Genomic DNA, 20,480 nt, shown 5'->3' with positions numbered 1-20,480 from the left:
ATAACAAACCACTTTCATAAAATTCTGATTAAAATTTTTATTGAGGGCACTGGGGCTTTTTCTATGACCCTCTTAAGAAATGTAACAGATTCTTATTAGATTGAATAACAAAGTCAAAGGCAGGGAAATGGGTCAAGAGGACCTATATGAATCTTTTTGAACATTACTATTCCATCTTTCCAATTTTTTTTTGTTTAAATGCAAAAAACTATTAGTAGGTTTTAGTCTATTTATTTTATTCTTGTTCTTTTGGTCTTGGTTTCTATAGTCAATGATCTCTATGTAAAAAAAGGAAGACTTCTGTTTTCCTAGGAGTTCCCTAGACTTGAGGAAAATTTGGGGACTATTAAAATTTTGCATATGACTCATTTCCACTTAAAAATGTTATTTGATTTCACATAAGAAAAAGAAACCTCAAACTTACAAAGAATCATTTCCGTAGATGTCACTTTTTTTGTTCTGTGACAAATAATAAAATTGTTCAACAGGAAGCTTTCTGAAAAGAAAGAAAACATTAAATTGAACGTCTTTTTAATAGCAGTGTAATGTGAGATAGTAAAAGAATAACAGATGAATACAACCATGTATACGTTAATTCAGTACATGAAAAGATGGTATTTTAAATCAGTGGGAAAAGGCTTATTTTTTAATAAACAACACAGGAAAAATTCACTAGCCATTTGGAAAAAAAAGACTTCAACTTCATACTATTCAAAGAGATAATTTCAGATGGATTAAAAATCTAAGGAATTGGTGAAAAGCATACAAATATTAAAAAAATATACGAATATGCTTTTTTCTTGGTGGTAGGGAAAACATTTTAAATAAGATTTTTAAAAACTCAAAAATCAAAAGGAAATTTGAGAACATCAAATGAAAAATTTTTGAAAAGGGCTTCCCTGGTGGCTCAGTGGTAAAGAATCCGTCTGTCAATGCAGGTGACATGGGTTCGAGTCCTGATCTGGAAGATCCCACATGCTGAGGAGCAACTAGGCCCATGCACCCCGACTACTGCGCCTGTGCTGCAGAGCCTAGGAGTCGCAACTACTGAGCCCATATACTGCAACTACTGCAGCCTGCGTGCCCTGGAGCCTGTGCTCCACAACAAGAGTGTGTATGTGTTAGTTGCTCAGTTGTGTCCAACTCTTTGCGACCCCATGGACTGTAGCACACCAGGCTCCTTTGTCCATGGGATTCTTTGCAACAAGAGAAGCCACCGCAATGAGAAGCCCATGCACCACAACTAGAAAGCAGTGCCCACTTGCCAAAAGTAGAAAAAAGCCTGTGCAGCACAGCCAGCACAGCCCAAAATAAATAAATAGAAAAAAAATTTTTTAAGATAAGGAGAATTTATTAAAAAATTTAAAACAAGACAGTATAAAAAAGCTCAAATAAAACAAAGATTAGAAAAAATATTTATAATAAATACATATAGAGTTAATATCCAGAACATAAAGAACCTGTAAGAATCTATAGCTAAAAGACAAGCAATAAAAATGAGCAAAGAATAAGAACAGAAAGGAAATATAGTCAAAAATAAGAAAACAAATGTAAGAAAAAAGTACTCAATCTAATCAGAGAAATGCATTCTGATGATCAAGATAAATTTTTTATTCTTTAGATAGGCAAAAATTATACAGTTTGATAATGTTACTACAGTTGGCTAAGAATATGGCAAAATGGATACTTTTAGATACTACTCTGGGAATATAAAGCATTTGGGGGCTAAAATTAAAAATAATTCATATATTATGATCCATAACTTCTACTTAGAATTTTCCCTGGAGAAACTTTGTGTATTGAGCTCAAGGAAGCCTGTATAAAGATATTCATACATTTAGTTAATACAAAAGAAGAAAAAGAAAATACAAGAATGGCTAAATAATTTAATACATCCATACTGTGGAACACTATGAGAAATTTAAAGAATCAGATTATATCCATATTTACAATCTTTAGATTGCAGTTTTAGGTTCATGGCAAGGTTGACAGATTTGAAGGTAGAGAGATTATCAAATACCCTTTAACTCACACATGCTTCAGTTCAGTTCAGTTCAGTTGCTCAGTCATGTCCGACTCTTTGTGCCCCCATGAATCGCAGCACGCCAGGCCTCCCTGTCCATCACCAACTCCTAGAGTTCACTCAAACTCACGTCCATTGAGTCGGTGATGTCATCCAGCCATCTCATCCTCTGTCGTCCCCTTCTCCTCCTGCCCCCAATCCCTCCCAGCATCAGGGTCTTTTCCAATGAGTCAACGCTTCACATGGGGTGGCCAAAATACTGGAGTTTCAGCTTTAGCATCAGTCCTTCCAGTGAACACCCAGGACTGATCTCCTTTAGGATGGACTGGTTGGATCTTAGCCTCCCCCATTATCAACATCTCTCACAAGAGTGGTACATTTGCTAGGATTGATGAACTTCCACTGACACATCATTATCACCTGAAGTCCATAGTTACTGCAGCCTTCATTCTTGGTGCTTGTGATATTTTAATATATACTGTACTGCTGAACTCAGTTTCTTGTGAACACCCATCCTACATCTCATCTACCCAATGTAGACTCCAAAATACTCGCTTTCTCAGTCTTTGAGATTGGTCCTAGAGTGTGAGGGTTCTTCTTACCCCACAAGAATGCTCACCAACAGAATCTCACAACTGAGGATGTTCTCAATTAGGTAGATACTTTGTGGGCATCCGTCAGGCTTTCTCCAGTCACCTGGTGCTTTCTCAGTGGCTTCATAAACTAAATTATTACAGGGGCAGGAACAGAAGTTTTCATGTATGAACTCAGCAACATGAAACTCCCCTTCATCATAACTGGCCTGGCTACATTTGAGTTTACCAGAAGAAGTTACCAATCCTAAGTAATTCATAGAGAAAAATCTCCCTGGGTGTACTAGTCACCCACCTGGTAGGTGGTTGACTACATTAGACCCCTGCATCATGAAAGATGACTTATCCTCACAGGAACCTCTAACTAAGGATTTCCCTTTCCTCCTCACTACATTGCTGCCAGTTACATCATCAATGGAATGTAACTGAAGGCCTTATTCACTACATGATATCTTAAACAGTATTACTCTTGACTAAGGGTATATTGCTACTGCTACTGCTAAGTCACTTCAGTCGTGTCCAACTCTGTGCGACCCCATAGACGGCAGCCTACCAGGCTCCCCCGTCCCTGGGATTCTCCAGGCAAGAACTCTGGAGTGGGTTGCCATTTCCTTCTCCAGTGCATGAAAGTGAAAAGTGAAAGGGAAGTCGCTCAGTCATGTCTGACTCTTCACGACCCCATGGGCTGCAGCCTACCAGGCTCCTCCTTCCATGGGATTTTCCAGGCAAGAGTACTATTAGTCAAGGGTTATTTAGTTTATGAAGCCACTGGGTGACTGGAGAAAGCCTGACGGATGCCCACAGAGTATCTACCTAATTGAGAACATCCTCAGTTGTGAGATTCTGTTGGTGAGCGTTCTTGTGGGGTAAGAATAACCCTCACTAAGTAATACTCTTGACAATTTACCACAAAAAGAAATAAGGCATTGGTTGAATTGAAAAGATTCACTGGCCTTGTCATATTTACAGAATGCTGGAATAGCCTATTGATGACTCAGCTATGGCTCAGTGTTGTCCTGAAGAGTGTGGCACATGCTCTGAACTGGTCATCAATAAATACTTTCCTCTGTAACCAGAATGCATGGTCTAAAAAGTACGGGGAGAAGTGGGAGTGATGCCCCTCACTGTTTGTATTACACTTGAGAAAATTTTTACTTCCTCCCCAGCCACCTTGAGCTTTGCTCATTTAGAGGTTAAGGGAGAAATGCTGCCACCAGACAACAGAACAATGGTCCCACTGAACTGGAAGCTGAACTGATGATGTAATCTGGGGCTCCTTATGACTCTGGAGAAAACAGGCAAGGAAGAATTATTCCAAGTAGGCTGGGATTATAGATCCTAAATGTGAAGGGCAACAGGACTGCCACTATACCATGCTGGGGAAAAGGAGTATTTCTAGAACCGGGATCTTTTAGACACCTCCTAACATAGCTCCCTGGAGAAGGCAATGGCACTGCACTCCAGTTCTCTTGCCTGGAAAATCCCATGGACGGAGGAGCCTGGTAGGCTGCAGCCCATGGGGTCACAAAGAGTCGTATAAGACCAAGCGACATCACTTTCACTTTTCATTTTCATGCATTGGAGAAGGAAATGGCAACCCACTCCAGTGTTCTTGCCTGGAGAATCCCAGGGACGGGGGAGCCTGGTGGGCTGAAGTCTCTGGGGTCGCACAGAGTTAGACACGACTGAAGCGACTTAGCAGCAGCAGCAGCAGCAACATAGCTCCCAGGGGCATAAAATTCATAGAATAGAGTAGTAGCTGCACAAGGCAGAATCGCTAACAGCTTAGTTTTTTTGTTTTGTTTTTTAAGATTTACTTATTTATTTCGCTGTGATGGGTCTTTGTCGTGCGGGGCTACTCTTTGGTTGTGGTGTGTGGGCGGGCTTCTCATTGCAGTCACTTTTCTTGTCTCACAGCACAGACTCTCGGGCGTGTGGGCTTCAGTACTTGGGGCTCCCAGGTTCTAGAGCACAGGCTCAGTTGCTGTGGCCCATGGGCTTAGTTCCTCCTTGTCACATGAGTCGCTTGTCACTAAGCGACTTCCCTTTCACTTTCCACTTTCATGCATTGGAGAAGGAAATGGCAACGCACTCCAGTGTTCTTGCCTGGAGAATCCCAGGGATGGGGGAGCCTGGTGGGCTGCCTTAGTTCCTTCCCTGATAAGGGATCAAACTCGTGTCTCCTGCACTGGCAGGTGGATTCTTTACCACTGAGCCACCAGGGAAGCCCCAAGAGAAGCTTATAAATCTTTCAGAAACAAAATTTGGGTTTGCCCCACCAGGTAAAGACTTCCCTCGTGGCTCAGACAGTGAAAGAATCTGTCTGTAATACAGGAGACCTGGGTTTGATCCCTGGGTCAGGAAGATCCCCTGGAAATGGAATGGCAACTCACTCCAGTATTCTGGCCTGGAGAATTCCATGGACACAGGAGCCTGGTGGGCTACAGTCCATGGGATCACAAAGAGTCAGACACGGTTGAGCGACTAACACACACACACACACACACACACACACACACACACACACACACACCAGGTAATAAATTCCTGTGGGCTGAGGGCAAGGGAACTTGAAATATTTTTAAGAGATAAATATGATAATGATAACATTTAAATGATAAAAATGATAACGTTTAACACAAAAGGGTGTGACAAGAACCGAATATATTAACCTGCATTTCTGAGTCAGGAGTGATTGACATTCTATTTGGAACAAATATTTCCTTTCCCAAGTATCCTAGGGCTGCATTCCGTAAGACACCAAGACTTCTTTCTCATAAGAGGCTAGTCTTTTGCTTTCTTTTTACACACTATAATTCTGAATATACTTCTAAGTCTTTTAGAATATTGTACATTTTTTAATATACAAATTCTGGGGACCAGAACTATAAACTCCATGAGGAGCTATACCTTAATCTCAACAATGCTTGCTATATTCAAATGACTGAATAAGTGAATGGCTGGAATGAGTGAATGAATGAACAAATGAAAAGAATGTGGACTATGGAGTTAAATAAACCCAGATTCAAATCCCCATTCTGAAACTTCATATTGTCTGACCCAAGGAAAGGTACTGAGCTTCTTGGGTCTCTATTGTAAAACCAGGATAACAATTTCCACTTTACTAAGATATTAAAAATCTATATTATATTATAAAGCAAGTTCCACGAGAGTGGGGGCTTAAACAAATCTGTCGAATGAATTGATGAACTTGAGGTCCTATCTTCATTGTGTCAATATTTGCATCTTTCCAATTGGACTTTTCATTTGTCTGCTTTTTATTACTTTACTGAGGCTTTCATAAGGCTACCACATGTCCCTATTGGTATTGTTTTCCTCTATAGTTGTGGCCTATTTATTTAACTGCTTTAGAATAAAAAACTAGTTAGCTAGATTGTCAGTAAACTAGGTAGCCAGGATTGTTAGATAAAATAGGAGTAAGCGGGCTCTGTGTGGAGAAGCTTCAATGGATTTTGTTTTGAATAAATTTCATACTTAGTAGTTAATGTTGTGACATTTAATTTACTGCTCAGATTTTGTGTGTGTGTGCTTTATCTTCAGGTTTAACTGGCCTTTGAATAAATTTGCCCAAAGGGTAACTTTAAGACATAAATGATGACTGAAATATTTTAATACTTGAAAACAATGCCCATTAGATTCTAATGACTGACTATAGATGGTTTTAAAAAAAATAGAATTCGAAAGTCAACAACATTTGTAGAAATTAGGCCATCTATTTGCTCAAGCCAAAAAAAATTAATCTCTCTCAGGAATGTTACTTAGTTTTAGATAAAATATGATTAGTAAGGGAATTAGATTAATCAAATTTTTTGATCACATAAACATCTCTAAGGAGAGCAAAGATATTTATATTTTTTACTGACTTCACAATTAGAAATTATATAATTAGTGTTCCCATCTGTATCTTTTCATAAATAATAAGTTTAGAAGTAGATTTAAGTTAACAAAGGACTCACAATAGAAATACAGAAAATTGAATAACAATGACCTCTATGTGAGGGACTGAGTTTATTTACCTTGGCCAGATTTCTCCACCAAATCCATAATGCTGATGTCCTTTGCCCATGACTCTAGGAGGTTCACATTTCGGCCTGTGTTCCTCAGGGAGCGAAATGGGTATCATCCCTCCATATTCCCTTTCAGCGCCCCATGGAAGTCTACATCGTTGGAGTGACTGTCTTAATGTCTGATACCTGCATAAAAAGAGACTTTTGAAATATTAATGGGTTCAGAGTGGAATGCTATGGTCTGAATGTTTGTGTCCTTCCTGCCCCCAAATTTATGTATTTAAATCCTAATGTCCAATGTGACGATATAAAAAGGTGGGATCTTCAGGAAGTGACTAGGTCAGGAAGAGCAGTCATGAATGGGACTAATGCTCTTGTAAGAGAGATTCCAGAGAGCTCGTTAGCACTTCTACAATGTGGAAGTGAGCTAGAGTGAGAAGGACCTTGTTAGAAATACAAATTCTCTGGCTCCATCCCAGATCCAGGAATCAGAATTAGTGGGTGCAGTGAGGTGTTGAGCCCTATAATCTGTTTTTCTTTAATTTATTTTTTAATTGGAGGAAAATTGCTTTACCATGCTGCATTGGTTTCTGCCATACAACAGTGTGAATCAGTCACAATTATATATATATATATCTCCCCTCCCTCCTGAGCCTCCCTTTCCTCTCCCCATCCCACCTCTTTAAGCTGTAATCTGTTTTAAACAAGCCCACCAGATGATTCCTTTGCATGCTAAACTTTAGAAGTACTGCCCTATTCAACAAATTACCTTCCATAGAAAATAGTTCTTCAATTGTTCCATCCTTTACAACTATACCATTTAGTAGGTTGAAGACACGGAAATTTCCTAAATTGGCTGGTAGGGCTAGTCTCATCTTAAAAACTGGTAGTTCAGATGACTTTCTCTGCTCTTTCTCAACAAGGGAGTGAAGGGCCAGGACACATATTCACTGTTGTAAAAATGCTTCACAGGAAGTACTCAATGGATGTCTGTGAAATGAATTGCATGCCTGAGCGAATGAAAAAGGCCAAAGAGACTGATTTGTTTCCTGGACTGCTACTTATTACACAATATGAAAACTTTAGGCTAGGGAGAAGCCCTCACAAAACTCTTAAATCTGGCTAAAGACCTGCATCCTAATGAGGAAGGATTTTAGGTCTTCCAGTTTCCACTAATGGCAGTCAATTATTTAGACTAACCATCCCACTAAAAATAAATTAAAATGCTGGAAAAAGAGCTTTGGTGTTGGTGACCATGTGGAGGTGGTGGTGGGGGGAGAGTGGGGCCCTCAGACTTCATGGAAGTTCAGTGCCCCAATCCACATACCTTGCCCTATGTACCTCTTCTACCTGGCTGTTCTTAAGTTACATCCTCTTAAAATAAAGCAGTAATCTGTCACCAAGAAATGAACAGCACAATGTTCTAGAGAACAAAGAACAATGATTCATCACAGTTTCCACAGCACAACAAAGAGGACAGGTCATTGCAGACAAGACTCTGGCACACTCACCATGGAATCCCTAGGATATGGCACTGTGCCTTGCAAATATATGCTCAATAAATACTTACTGACTAGTTGGTTTTCCTTGAGAGCAGACAATAACATGACAATTTTAGGAAGGGGACCCATTGAACTTTGAGTCAAATTTTCTTGGAGAAGTTGAATTCTATTTTTATTAGACTGCTTCGATTTTCCTTGAGCAAACAACACAAAATGTTGAAAAGAAAAGCATCTTCTTAAAAGCAACTCATTGTTAACAAGACAGAAAGAGACACCAGAGTTCCCTAAGAGGGGAAATAGGAATCTGGAATGGTAAACAAGCACAGAAGCCACTTTTGCCCTTAAGGCAGTGCTAATTCGGGCAGATTTCGTTTTTGCTTTAAGGACACTGCAGGCGGAGAAGCACAGAAATCAGCCAGGTGAGGAATCTAAAGGAAGCCATCCCTACCGTAAACTGGGACCCTAAAAGACTGCCCTCTCATGTTAAAGGTGAGTCAGGAAAAACCAGCTCTCTCATTTTCTCCCCAAATTTGCACTTGCCCATGACTTGAACTCGAATTTAAGTGGTCAGAGATAGATAGCATACCCCCTATTCATAAATATGCAAGACCAACAGGATTCCCTTCTGGAGGTAGGATTCTTGGGTGAATCACTGTCTAGGATGAGTTCTAAAGGATGAGTAGGACTTTTCTGGGTGCAAGAGAGGGAGGACTCTAAGCAGGGGCAATATCATGGAAGAAGGCCTCGAGGGTTGAAAGGTTATGGAACTGAAAATTCCTGACAGTGTTGGCTCCAGAATCCTTCTTGGGCAAGACTTGCTTGTTTGATCAACTATTTTGTTAGGCCACTTGGAGAAGAGACAGAGACTCCGCAAGTACAGGTGTTGATAAGGACTCAAGCAACCCAAGATTTATTAAGCCGCTCAGCAACGGAAAGGATTTGGTGTTTCACTCTTGAGAGAGGAAGATGAGGGGAAAGGGAAGTAGGGGGAGAGGAAGAAAAGAGACCAGCAGGATGCTCAGGGATCACGGTGAGTGAAAGCCATTGGGGGAACTCTGATGGTAGCTGGGATAAAGAACTTTTAAATATAGAAGCTATGGCTTGTAAGGAACTTTTAGTTATATATTATATGGTATGATGTGATTCTTCCTTCAGACCCTTACCTGATCAGTGACATTTACCAGGCTCACAAATGCTCTATGTGGATGAGGTCTCTGGAGGAAACTAAAAAATGACTGTTTCACATCTGGGTCAAAATGTTGTTGAACAGAAGCAGAATACGTGGAGCCAGGTACCCAAAGTCAGTTACGGCCATCCCCACCCCATCCTGGGAATTTTGGTACATTTTGAGGAAGGCTTTGGGTTACCAGAATGTATGGGATAAAGATTTGAGTGGAATTTAGCTGAATCTTAAGGGCTGAAAAGACAGCTGAATTTTGGGCTATATGAGAAGAGCTGATACAGAATATTGAAATTTGAGGCACAGTAGAGAAGAGCTGCTTGAGAGGGGAAGCAAGTAAGGAAGACAAGGGTAACACCCTGCATGATCTCATGGGCCCTTTGGATGATACCTTCTGAGCAACGTGGACCCAGTTAGAAACACGGGAAGGGAACTCAGAGATACAGATGTGGACAGTGGAGCCACTTTCTTATCTGCACCCATGCACGGGTTTAGTGTCAACCTCCTGCACAAATTTGCTGAAAGAAGAACTAACACTTGGGACTGTCATACATGGAATGTATTATCTCAAAGTCACTACATAGGGGTTGGCAAACTATGACCCACAGGCCAAATCCAACCTACTGCTGTTTTCGTAAGTAAAATTTTATTGGAATACAGCCATGACCATTCATTTGTATACTGGCTATTGTCTATGGCTGTTTTTCTGCTACAACAGCAGAGCTGAGTAGTTTGACAGAGACTGAAAGTGAAAAAAGTGAAAGTGTTAGTTGCTCAGTCGTGTCTGACTCTTTGCAACCCCATGGACTGTAGCCTGCCAGGCTCCTCTGTCCATGGAATTCTCTAGGCCAGCCAGGGTCTCCCGCATTGTAGGCAGATTCCTTACCATCTGAGCCACCAGAGAAGCCCTTGACAGAGACTATAGAGCCTTAAGTATTTACTATCTGGTCCTTTAAGGAAGAAGTCTGCCACCCCCTGCACCAGCTAGTCAAGGAGAATCTGGTGTCCGCTGATTTGGGGTACTGGAGAAGGGATGAAGGTATTCCGTTCTCAGACCTCTGAGCTATGATCTATGACTATAATCAATAGACACAGGGTGGGGGCATGACAAGTGAAAAATATTTAAATACATTTGATTAATGGCAACCTAAGCTTTAATATCTTAAGTTTTTAAAAGTTACATTTAAATTAGATGAGTCAATTTCTCAGCATCTGACCCTCATATATTACACTAGCCTAGGAAGATGAGACAGTAGAATATGTTAATCAATCACTTGGGTTGGCATTCATCTAAAACCAGTAAGTTGTAGGAAACCATTTAAAATAAAAGGCAGAGCATAAAGAAGTCATATTTCTCTTTCATTGTAGGGTCTCATATCCCTACCCCTTAGCTTTAATATTAACAGAATTTATAGAAGGAACTAATTAAATGAAATACTAAAGTTTCAGTATTAAATAATTTTATAGCTTAAATAATACATGTCTCCTAAGCAAATAACAACAAATTATTAGTGCTGAAATCTGTAGCCACTTAAAATTAATGTTTACTTGTTTAAGAGAAAGATATATTCCCTGTAGATGAACCGATATCATTCTTTGGAGTCAACTTACAGGATTTTGATTTGAGGGACTGAATTTAGCCAATAATGATTGCAAGGCATGATTAAAGGAAAGGCTAGAACAAACATATGCTTATTTTTTGACAGGAAGCTAACAGTTAAACACAAAACAACAAACCAACCCCCAAACCTCAGGAATCAGAAAGCAATGAGACAAACACAGAAATAAAATGGAACTTTGTAATTAAATCTTAAGCAATTCTCAAGACACTTTCTCAATTGATATTTATCCTCCTAATGGACTAGGAAAGAGATGTCAGCTGAATGGAAAAAGGAGGTAGGCATCTGTGATTTTGAGTATCTGTACCTGCCAGTGTTAAATTTTCAGTGGAAAAAACACAAAAGAATGCCACTTACTTATTAATATTTTTTTAAGGAGATCAAGTAATCATACATAATAGTGACTAATATAATGGTCCCACAACATACCAGTGAAGAAAGTAACTGATGTACAAAGATTAACTTGCCCTTGGTCACTGGGTAAGCCAGACCACAATCCTGGTTTTCATGTCGTGTTTGAGTGCTTTCTGCTAGGCCAGTGATTCTCAAAACAAGTTGAAAAACTACTAAAAATGCAGATCCCCTAGATCCAACCCAGACCCAGTGAGTCAGAGTCTCTACAGATAGAGCTTGAGTGCAGGCTAAGACACTTTAGTGGCGTCTGACTCCTTGCGACACTTTGGACTGCAGCTTTCTGGGCTCCCTGAGATTCTCTGGACAAGACTACTGGAGTGGGTTGCTGGGTTGCCATTTCCTTCTCCAGGGGATCTTCCTGACTCAGGGATCAAACCCTTGTCTACTGCCTCTCCTGCATTGCAGGTGGATTCTTTACCGCTGACCCACTGGGGAAGCCCAAAGACAGAGCTTGGGAATCTGTATTTTCAGAACACTTGTCATGTTATTTTGATGTGCCCAGTTACCAGACTACTGGTGGGTAACAGATGAGTTAGACTGTGCTGCCTATTCTGGAGAAAAAAAAAAAATAGGTGGATGAGAGGAAACAACTTTTCATCCCTGTTTAAATTGCCAAGTTAATTCAAAATACATTATAATATTTAAAAAGCCACTCCTTTAAGTACAGCCACACTTAGAAAATTAAGCTGCCTGAGCTAATACATTACGACTTGTATTCATCCTTACCATTATGAAGAGTAATCCCTAAAAGCCAGCAGATTTTGTTCTTCATTGTTTTGTTCTGTTTTTGAGATACCTTGAGGTTTGAGTTGGGAGCCATATACCCTGAACCTGGTTTGGAAGAAGTAAGCCTCAGTGTGGATAGGGTAGAGTTACCAATGTTGCCCTGATGATACCTTCTAGAGAAGTTGAGGAATACTACTGAGAGAAAAGAGAACTTCTATTTCTGCAAGCTGCCCAGGTACTATTTAAAAGGGAGTTAAATGAGAGGGAAGGTTCTGAGAATATAGGATCATCCTGGTTTTCCCATTTGGGGACTAAGAAAGGAAAAACGTCACATGGAATAAAGTGAAAAGCAAATTTTATTTATTAGGAACTAGGAACATGGTTGTACCTAGATACTGCTTCAAATAATACCTTATTATATTTATAGGTAATTGAGTATATGCTGTGTTTAATTTTGTAGTCAGTTAAATATTAATGACCCAGATAACCATGATGGTGTGATCGCTCACCTAAAGCCAGACATCCTGGAGTGTGAAGTCAAGTGGGCCTTAGGAAGCATCACTACGAACAAAGCTAGTGGAGGTGATGGAATTCCAGCTGAGCTATTTCAAATCCTAAAAGATGAGGCTGTGAAAGTGCTGCACTCAATATGCCAGCAAATTCAGAAAACAGCCATGGCCACAGGACTGGAAAAGGTCAGTTTTCATTCCAATCCCAAAGAAGGGCATTGTGAAAGAATGTTCAAACTACCACATTATTGCACGTATTTCACATGCTAGCAAGGTAATGCTCAAAATTCTCCAATAGTACATGAACTGAGAACTCCCAGATGTTCAAGCTGGATTTAGAAAAGTCAGAAGAGCCAGAGATCAAATTGCCAACATCCACTGGATCATAGCAAAATCAAGAGGATTCCAGAAAAAGATGTACTTCTGCTTCATTGACTATGCTAAAGCCTTTGACCGTGTGGATCACAATAAACTGTGGAAAATTCTTAAAAAGATGGCAAAAGAAGACCAACTTAGCAGCCTCCTGTGAAACCAGTATGCAGGTCAAGAAGCAACAGTTAGAATCAGACATGGAACAATGGACTGGTTCCAAACTGGGAAAGCAGTACATTAAGGCTGTATATTTTCACCTTGTTATATGTAGAGTACATCATGAGAAATGCTGGACTGGATGAAGCACAAGCTGGAATCAAGATTGCTGGGAGAAATATCAATAACCTCAGATATGCAGATGACACGACCCTTGTGGCAGAAAGCAAAGAGGAACTAAAGAGACTCTTGATAACAGTGAAAGAGGAAAATGAAAAAGCTGGCTTAAAACTCAATGTTCAGAAAATTAAGGTCATGGCATCTGGCCCCATCACTTCATGGCAAACAGATGGGGAAACAATGGAAACAGTGACAGACTTTATTTTCTTGGGTTCCAAATCACTGCAGATGGTGACTGCAGCCATGAAATTAAGACGCTTGCTCCTTGGAAGAAAAGTTATGACCAACATAGACAGCATATTAAAAAGCAGAGACATTACTTTGCCAACAAAGGTCCATATAGTCAAAGCTATGGCTTTTCCAGTAGTCACATATGGATGTAAGCGTTGAACCATCAGAAGGCTGAACACTGAAGAACTGATGCTTTTGAACTGTGGTGTTAGAGAAGACTCTTGAGAGTCCCATGGACTGCAAGATCAAACCAGTCAATCCTAAAGGAAATCAACACTGAATATTCATTGGAAGGACTGATGCTGAAGGTGAAGCTCCAATACTTTGGTCACCTGATGCAACGAGCCTACTCATAGGAAAAAACCCTGATGCTGGCAAAGACTGAAGGCAGGAGGAGAAGTGGACAATAGAGGATGAGATGGTTGGTTGGCATCACTGACTCAATGGATATGAGTCTAAGCAAGCTCCAGGAGATTGTGAAGGACAGGGAAGCCTGGTGTGCTGTACTCCATGGGGGTCTCAGAGTCAGACACAAATGAGTGACTGAAAACAGCAATGAAAAGCAATATTTTCTCTGACATTTCTCTTAGATTTCAAGTCTGTTTAAGGGTTTTGGAGCCAATTACTAACCAAACCATAGGACCATTTAGGTAGAGGGTATCAACATTTTAGTTAAATGCCTCTGTGAGTGCTTTGGTGGGCACAGTGAGTTCCATCAGATACAGCAGCGTTAAATTCCTACTCAGATCCCTTTTGGCCAAACATAAAACCTCACACTGCTGCTTTTGATCCAGGGACCACTGCCTATTCCCATATCACACACGATCAGCTAAGAGTTTCCTCTGGCTCCAGGAAAGCCCTGTCTGATCTTATGGTCCTTGGAGCTGAGCAGGAATTTGGGGCTCACAGCCACTTTTGGGAATCAGATAACAAAGCAGGTGCACCAAGGAATGAGTCTGTAGATGTGAACTGAACACACTTTCCCACAAACATGAACATATTTCTTTGCATTAAGTAAAAAACAGTAGTTTACAAAAAATATGTTGAATGGAATCTTCAAATTAAAAAAATGGAGGAGACATATTGAAATATTAACAATGGTTACTGTTTCTGGATAAAGGAAGTACAGAAGGTTTTCTTCCTGTGCTTTAATTTCATTTTTCTTCCATTGGAAAAATGGAAAATTTATTTTATTTTTGGAGTTTCATGATTTCCAAGTTATTCATACAGAAATGTCAGTTATTTTTCAGTTAAAATTTTTTTCTTTATATCTTTTTTTCTTTCTTCTTGTGTGTTACTTTTAAATTGGGAGAAAAAGCTTTTTTTCATTTTTTCATATAAAGAGTATGTTTACAAATTGGAATAGATCTGTGGAAGTCTGATCAAGACAGTGAAAGTCTTGACACAGGAAGAAAGAAGAGTAAAGTCTGTTGAAAACGAGTGTTCATCTGGCAAAAAGAACTCAGACAGTCAAAAGAATCTTCAAACTCTTGAGGGGTTGCTATTATAAAGATAACGTGTGTGCGTGCTCAGTCATTTCTGTCATGTCTAACTCTTTTGACTACCGTCTTACATGACAAAGACTTCTTAAATGAGAGATTTGACAACGTGAAATTATAAAACAAACAAGCAAAAGCAAGAAAACCATTACACAGGTTATTTCTCATCCATGATTTTGAGGTTTTTTTTTTTTCTTTCCTAAAAATGATTCAAATAAATACTGATACAGTAAAGCCAGCACTAGTATCTTGGAAAATTACTTCTTTGTACTCTGTTCCTTCATACATAAAATGGGGATAATAATAGTACTTATCTCATAGGGCTGTTGTAAGGATTAAAGAATTACCACATTAGTAAAACATTTGATACAGTGCCAACACATAGTAATCACTCATATATGTTAAATCCTCATGGTGGCTCAGAGGTTAAAGCCTCTGCCTCCAATGTGGGAGACCCGGGTTCAATCCCTGGGTCGGGAAGATCCCCTGGAGAAGGAAATGGTAACCCACTCCAGTATTCTTGCCTAGAGAATCCCATGGACAGAGAAGCCTGGTAGGCTACAGTCCACAGGGTTGCAAAGAGTCAGAGACGACTGAGCGACTTCACTTTCACTTTCTTTCATATATGTTAGATGACATTTTAAACATAATCTGCATTGCATTACAGAAAACTTGGTAGAGCATAAATAAAGTCTGAATAACAGATTCTGGGAGTATTTTTGAGCAGACAGTGTTAGAGAATTATAAGGACCCACTATGCTACTCTTTGGGCTTCTCTGGTGGCTCAGATGGTACAGAATCTGCCTGCAGTGCAGGAGACCCGGGTTCAATCCCTACGTCAGGAGGATGCCCTGGAGAAGGGAATGGCAATCACTCCAGTATTCTTGCCTGGAGAATTCCATAGACAGAGGAGTCTGGCAAGCTACAGTCCATAGGGTTGCAAAGAGTTGGACATGACTAAGCAACTAACACACATACTACTCTTTATAAAGTTCAATTCAAATATTAATTCACAGGGCTTCCCTGGTGGTTCAGTGGTAAAGCATCTGCCTGCCAATTCAGGAGACACAGGTTTAATCTCTGGTCCAGGAATATCCCACATGCTGAGAAGCAACTAAGCCTGTTCGCCACAACTACTGAGCCGGTACTTATAGAGTCCAAGAGCCACAGCTGCTGAGCCCTCCCACCCTAGAGGCCATGCTCTGCAACAAAAGAAGCCACTGCAATGAGAAGCCTCAGCATCGCAACTAGAGAGTAGCCCCCATTCTCTGCAATTAGAGAAAAGCCCACACATAATGAAGCCTCAGCACAGCCAAAAACAAAGAAACAAAATTAATTCAAAATGAAGGAACAGATCATTCTAGAGTTCTAGAATGCAGTAGATGAATCTGATGTTTGCCTTTTAAAGATATACACTAACTTTTTACTTCTTGCCAAGTTACTAATAGATATGGACACTTCAAAGTTTAGTTCATTATCATATTATGGCTTCCTGGTGCTGTGATACACAGAAGAGGCCCATAATCTTAAATGCTTTTTCTCACAAAACAAAAATACAGTAATATATTAAAACCTTTTATAATTGTTTGCATTATCCAGTCTTTGTTTTACCTGTCCCCTGAGGCAGTTGGACGAGTAGCCGTTTGTAGTGGAGTGTGCAGTTCATTAGAGTAAAAGGTGTCTGACAGTATGTCAGCTCCTTCAAGCTCCCTACAGTAGTAGGGCTGGCCATGAATTACCTCCATGCTTCTTGGCTAAAAGGGCACAACCTGGAAAAAGAAAAGGAGGGCACACCTGGTTAAAGAGTCACTGAGTTAGTTTCTGTCACACTGACCCTCCCTCAGGGCAAGCAGGAAACTTGCTTTGTACTGCCGGGTAGTTCAACCCAAGTCTGCTTAGGAATCATGGGCTCCTATCCTTGGGGTGAGCCCTATCTGTGGGACTTCAGGTGTCCTTTCAGTAACAGATAGCAACTTAAGTTCTATGGAAACGAATTTCAACTGAAACAAACCCACAGAGTGGAAGAGGTTCTAAAGTAGAGTATGAATGATAAATGGATGACTTGCCGACTCATTTAAGGCATCTACCTCGCGGGCATTGACTGACCTTCGATTCTTGCCTCAATTTTAACCGTAATTATTCAAGAAAACTCAGCTGATTCCCCCTGCCCTGGTTTTTTTTTTTTTTTTTTTTTAAGCAGGGCGACTCAGCATTCAACAGAATTAACACCTGTGCTTCTAAAGTCTTCAGGGATTCTAGTCGAGAGGTTCTTTGCAGAGAGGTGGAGAATCAGCGGTGCAGCACAAGCGAGACCCCAAAGTGAGAATTCCACCCCTCCTTAGGACTTGATGAGGGAAGCAAAAGATGCGCCTTGGCCAGGACCGGCCTAAGCCTAGCCTCCAGGGCCATCAACGCCCTGCCGATCGGTGCCTCGGGGTTCCGACGCACCTTGGGACATCAGCCTGGAGGCCTTAGGCGGCAGAGCTCCCTTTCCCCTCTCTAGAGCTGGAGGGCCTCTGCGGGGCGTGGAATTCCGCCGTCGTCCGCACCTGCGGCCCGGGGGAGCTTGCGTGCAGGTGCGGGTGAAGGAGAGAGAGGGCCGGCGGGCAGACCAGGGGTGGGGTTGAGGGTGCCTGTGACGGCGACCGTGACCGTGGCAATAGGTAATGCGTGCTTGCGGAGCGGCGGGCTTCGGGGAGGAGAGCAGGGGCGGCGGTGGGCTCATAGAAGTTTCGGAAGAAGCCAGCCCACGAACTCTTGGAACCAGTAAGAATTGGAAGCCGGAAGGAAGGTGAGGAACTCCCAGTCTACGCGCGAAAGTTCTTCCGGCACCCCAGTCCCTCGGCCCCGCCCCTTTATTCGCCCCTCCCTTCGCCCCTGGCCCGGCCCCCTGGCGCCCTCTGCAGGCGGTATCACATGCTCCTTCGAGGGCTGCTTGGTCCAGGCGGCTCCTGGCCCTGGGGCCCGCGCGTTCTCTGCTGTGCACTGGGCGGTGGAGGACTGCGGTGCCAGGGAGACTCTGATGAGGTGGGAGCCTCCAACACATACATGTTTCTTACACTCAATGGGGAACAGTGCGGCCTTGTCTAGGGTGGCTTCCGCAGGACTCAGCACGTGCAGTTCAGTTCAGTCGCTCAGTTGTGTCCGACTCTTTGTAACCCCATGAATCGCAGCACGCCAGGCCTGCCTGTCAATCACTAACTCCCGGAGTTCACTCAGACTCACGTCCATCGAATCCGTGATGCCATCCAGCGATCTCATCTTCTGTCGTCCCCTTCTCCTCCTGTCCCCAATTGCTCCCAGCATCAGAGTCTTTTCCAATGAGTCAACTCTTCACATGAGGTGGCCAAAGTACTGGAGTTTCAGCTTCAGCATCATTCCCTCCAGAGAAATCCCAGGGCTGATCTCCTTCAGAATGGACTGGTTGGATCTCCTTGCAGGCCAAGGCACTCTCAAGAGTCTTCTCCAACACCACAGCTCAAAAGCATCAATTCTTCGGCGCTCAGCTTTCTTCACAGTCCAACTCTCACATCCATACATGACCCCTGGAAAAACCATAGCCTTGACTAGACGGACCTTTGTTGGCAAAGTAATGTCTCTGCTTTTGAATATACTATCTAGGTTGGTCATAACTTTTCTTCCAAGGAGTAAGCGTCTTTTAATTTCATGACTGCAGTCACTGTCTGCAGTGATTTTGGAGCCCCCCAAAATAAAGTCTGCCACTGTTTCCACTGTTTCCCCATCTATTTCCCATGAAGTGATGGGACCAGATGCCTTGATCTTCGTTTTCTGAATGTTGAGCTTTAAGCCAACTTTTTCACTCTCCACTTTCACTTTCATCAAGAGGCTTTTTAGTTCCTCTTCACTTTCTGCCATAAGGGTGGTGTCATCTGCATATCTGAGGTTATTGATATTTCTCCCGGCAATCTTGATTCCAGCTTGTGCTTCTTCCAGCCCAGCGTTTCTCATGATGTACTCTGCATATAAGTTAAATAAGCAGGGTGACAATATACAGCCTTGCCGCCGCCGCTGCTGCTGCTAAGTTGCTTCAGTCGTGTCCGACTCTGCGCGACCCCATAGACGGCAGCCCACCAGGCTCTGCCGTCCTTGGGATTCTCCAGGCAAGAACACTGGAGTGGGTTGCCATTTCCTTCTCCAATGCATGAAAGTGAAAAGTGAAAGTGAAGTCGCTCAGTCATGTCTGACTCTTAGCGACCCCATGGACTGCAGCCTACCAGGCTCCTCCGTCCATGGGATTTTCCAGGCAAGAGTACTGGATTGGGGTGCCATTGCCTTCTCCGATACAGCCTTGATGTACTCCTTTTCCTATTTGGAACCAGTCTGTTGTTCCATGTCCAGTTCTAACTTTTGCTTCCTGACCTGCATATAGGTTTCTCAAGAGGCAGGTCAGATGCTCTGGTATTCCCATCTCTTTCAGAATTTTCCACAGTTTATTGTGATCCACAAAGTCAAAGGCTTTGGCATAGTCAATAAAGCAGAAATAGAGGTTTTTCTGGGACTCTCTTGCTTTTTCCATGATCCAGCAGATGTTGGCAATTTGATCTCTGGTTCCTCTGCCTTTTCTAAAACCAGCTTGAACATCTGGAAGTTCACAGTTCACGTACTGCTGAAGCCTAGCTTGGAGAATTTTGAGCATTACTTTACTAGCGTGTGAGATGAGTGCAATTGTGCAGTAGTTTGAGCATTCTTTGGCATTGCCTTTCTTTGGGATTGCAATGAAAACTGCCCTTTTCCAGTCCTGTGCCCACTGCTGAGTTTTCCAAATTTGCTGGCATATTGAGTGCAGCACTTTCACAGCATCATCTTTCAGGATTTGAAATAGCTCAACTGGAATTCCATCACCTCCACTAGCTTTGTTTGTAGTGATGCTTTCTAAGGCCTACTTGACTTCACATTCCAGGATGTCTGGCTCTAGGTGAGTAATCACACCATCATGATTATCTTGGTCATGAAGCTCTTTTTTGTACAGTTCTTCTGTGTATTCTTGTCACCTCTTCTTAATATCTTCTGCTTCTGTTAGGTCCATACCATTTCTGTCCTTTATTGAGCCCATCTTTGCATGAAATGTTCCCTTGGTGTCTCTAATTTTCTTGAAGCGATCTCTAGTCTTTCCCATTCTGTTCTTTTCCTCTATTTCTTTGCATTGATCGCTGAAGAAGGCTTTCTTATCTCTTCTTGCTATTCTTTGGAACTCTGCATTCAGATGCTTGTATCTTTCCTTTTCTCCTTTGCTTTTCACTTCTCTTCTTTTCACAGCTATTTGTAAGGCCTCCTCAGACAGCCATTTTGCCTTTTTGCATTTCTTTTCCATGGGGATGGTCTTGATCCCTGTCTCTTGTACAATGTCACGAACCTCCATCCATAGGTCATCAGGCACTCTATCAGATCTAGTCCCTTAAATCTATTTCTCACTTCCACTGTATAATC

General features: G+C 41.7%; 1 protein-coding gene across 1 annotated transcript in view; it reads right to left on the bottom strand.

Annotated features, from left to right (window-relative positions):
• C4H7orf31 (chromosome 4 C7orf31 homolog) overlaps positions 1–17,623 on the bottom strand; it is a 41,583-nt gene extending 23,960 nt beyond the window's left edge. Inside the window, exons 1-4 of the mRNA XM_052639223.1 lie at positions 17,582–17,623; positions 16,644–16,801; positions 6,654–6,830; positions 425–496 (exon numbers count right to left, since the gene is read on the bottom strand). Coding sequence (XP_052495183.1) covers positions 425–496; positions 6,654–6,830; positions 16,644–16,777 — 383 coding nt within the window. The 5' untranslated portion in view covers positions 16,778–16,801; positions 17,582–17,623. The remainder of the gene's footprint in view (positions 1–424; positions 497–6,653; positions 6,831–16,643; positions 16,802–17,581) is intronic.
• Positions 17,624–20,480: the final 2,857 nt, after the last annotated feature.

This window comes from Budorcas taxicolor, chromosome 4, assembly GCF_023091745.1.
Source record: "Budorcas taxicolor isolate Tak-1 chromosome 4, Takin1.1, whole genome shotgun sequence".
NCBI classification, from domain to species: Eukaryota; Metazoa; Chordata; class Mammalia; order Artiodactyla; family Bovidae; genus Budorcas; species Budorcas taxicolor.
Note: the sequence above shows the minus strand (reverse complement) of the source record. Positions and strands in the feature narration are given on the sequence as shown.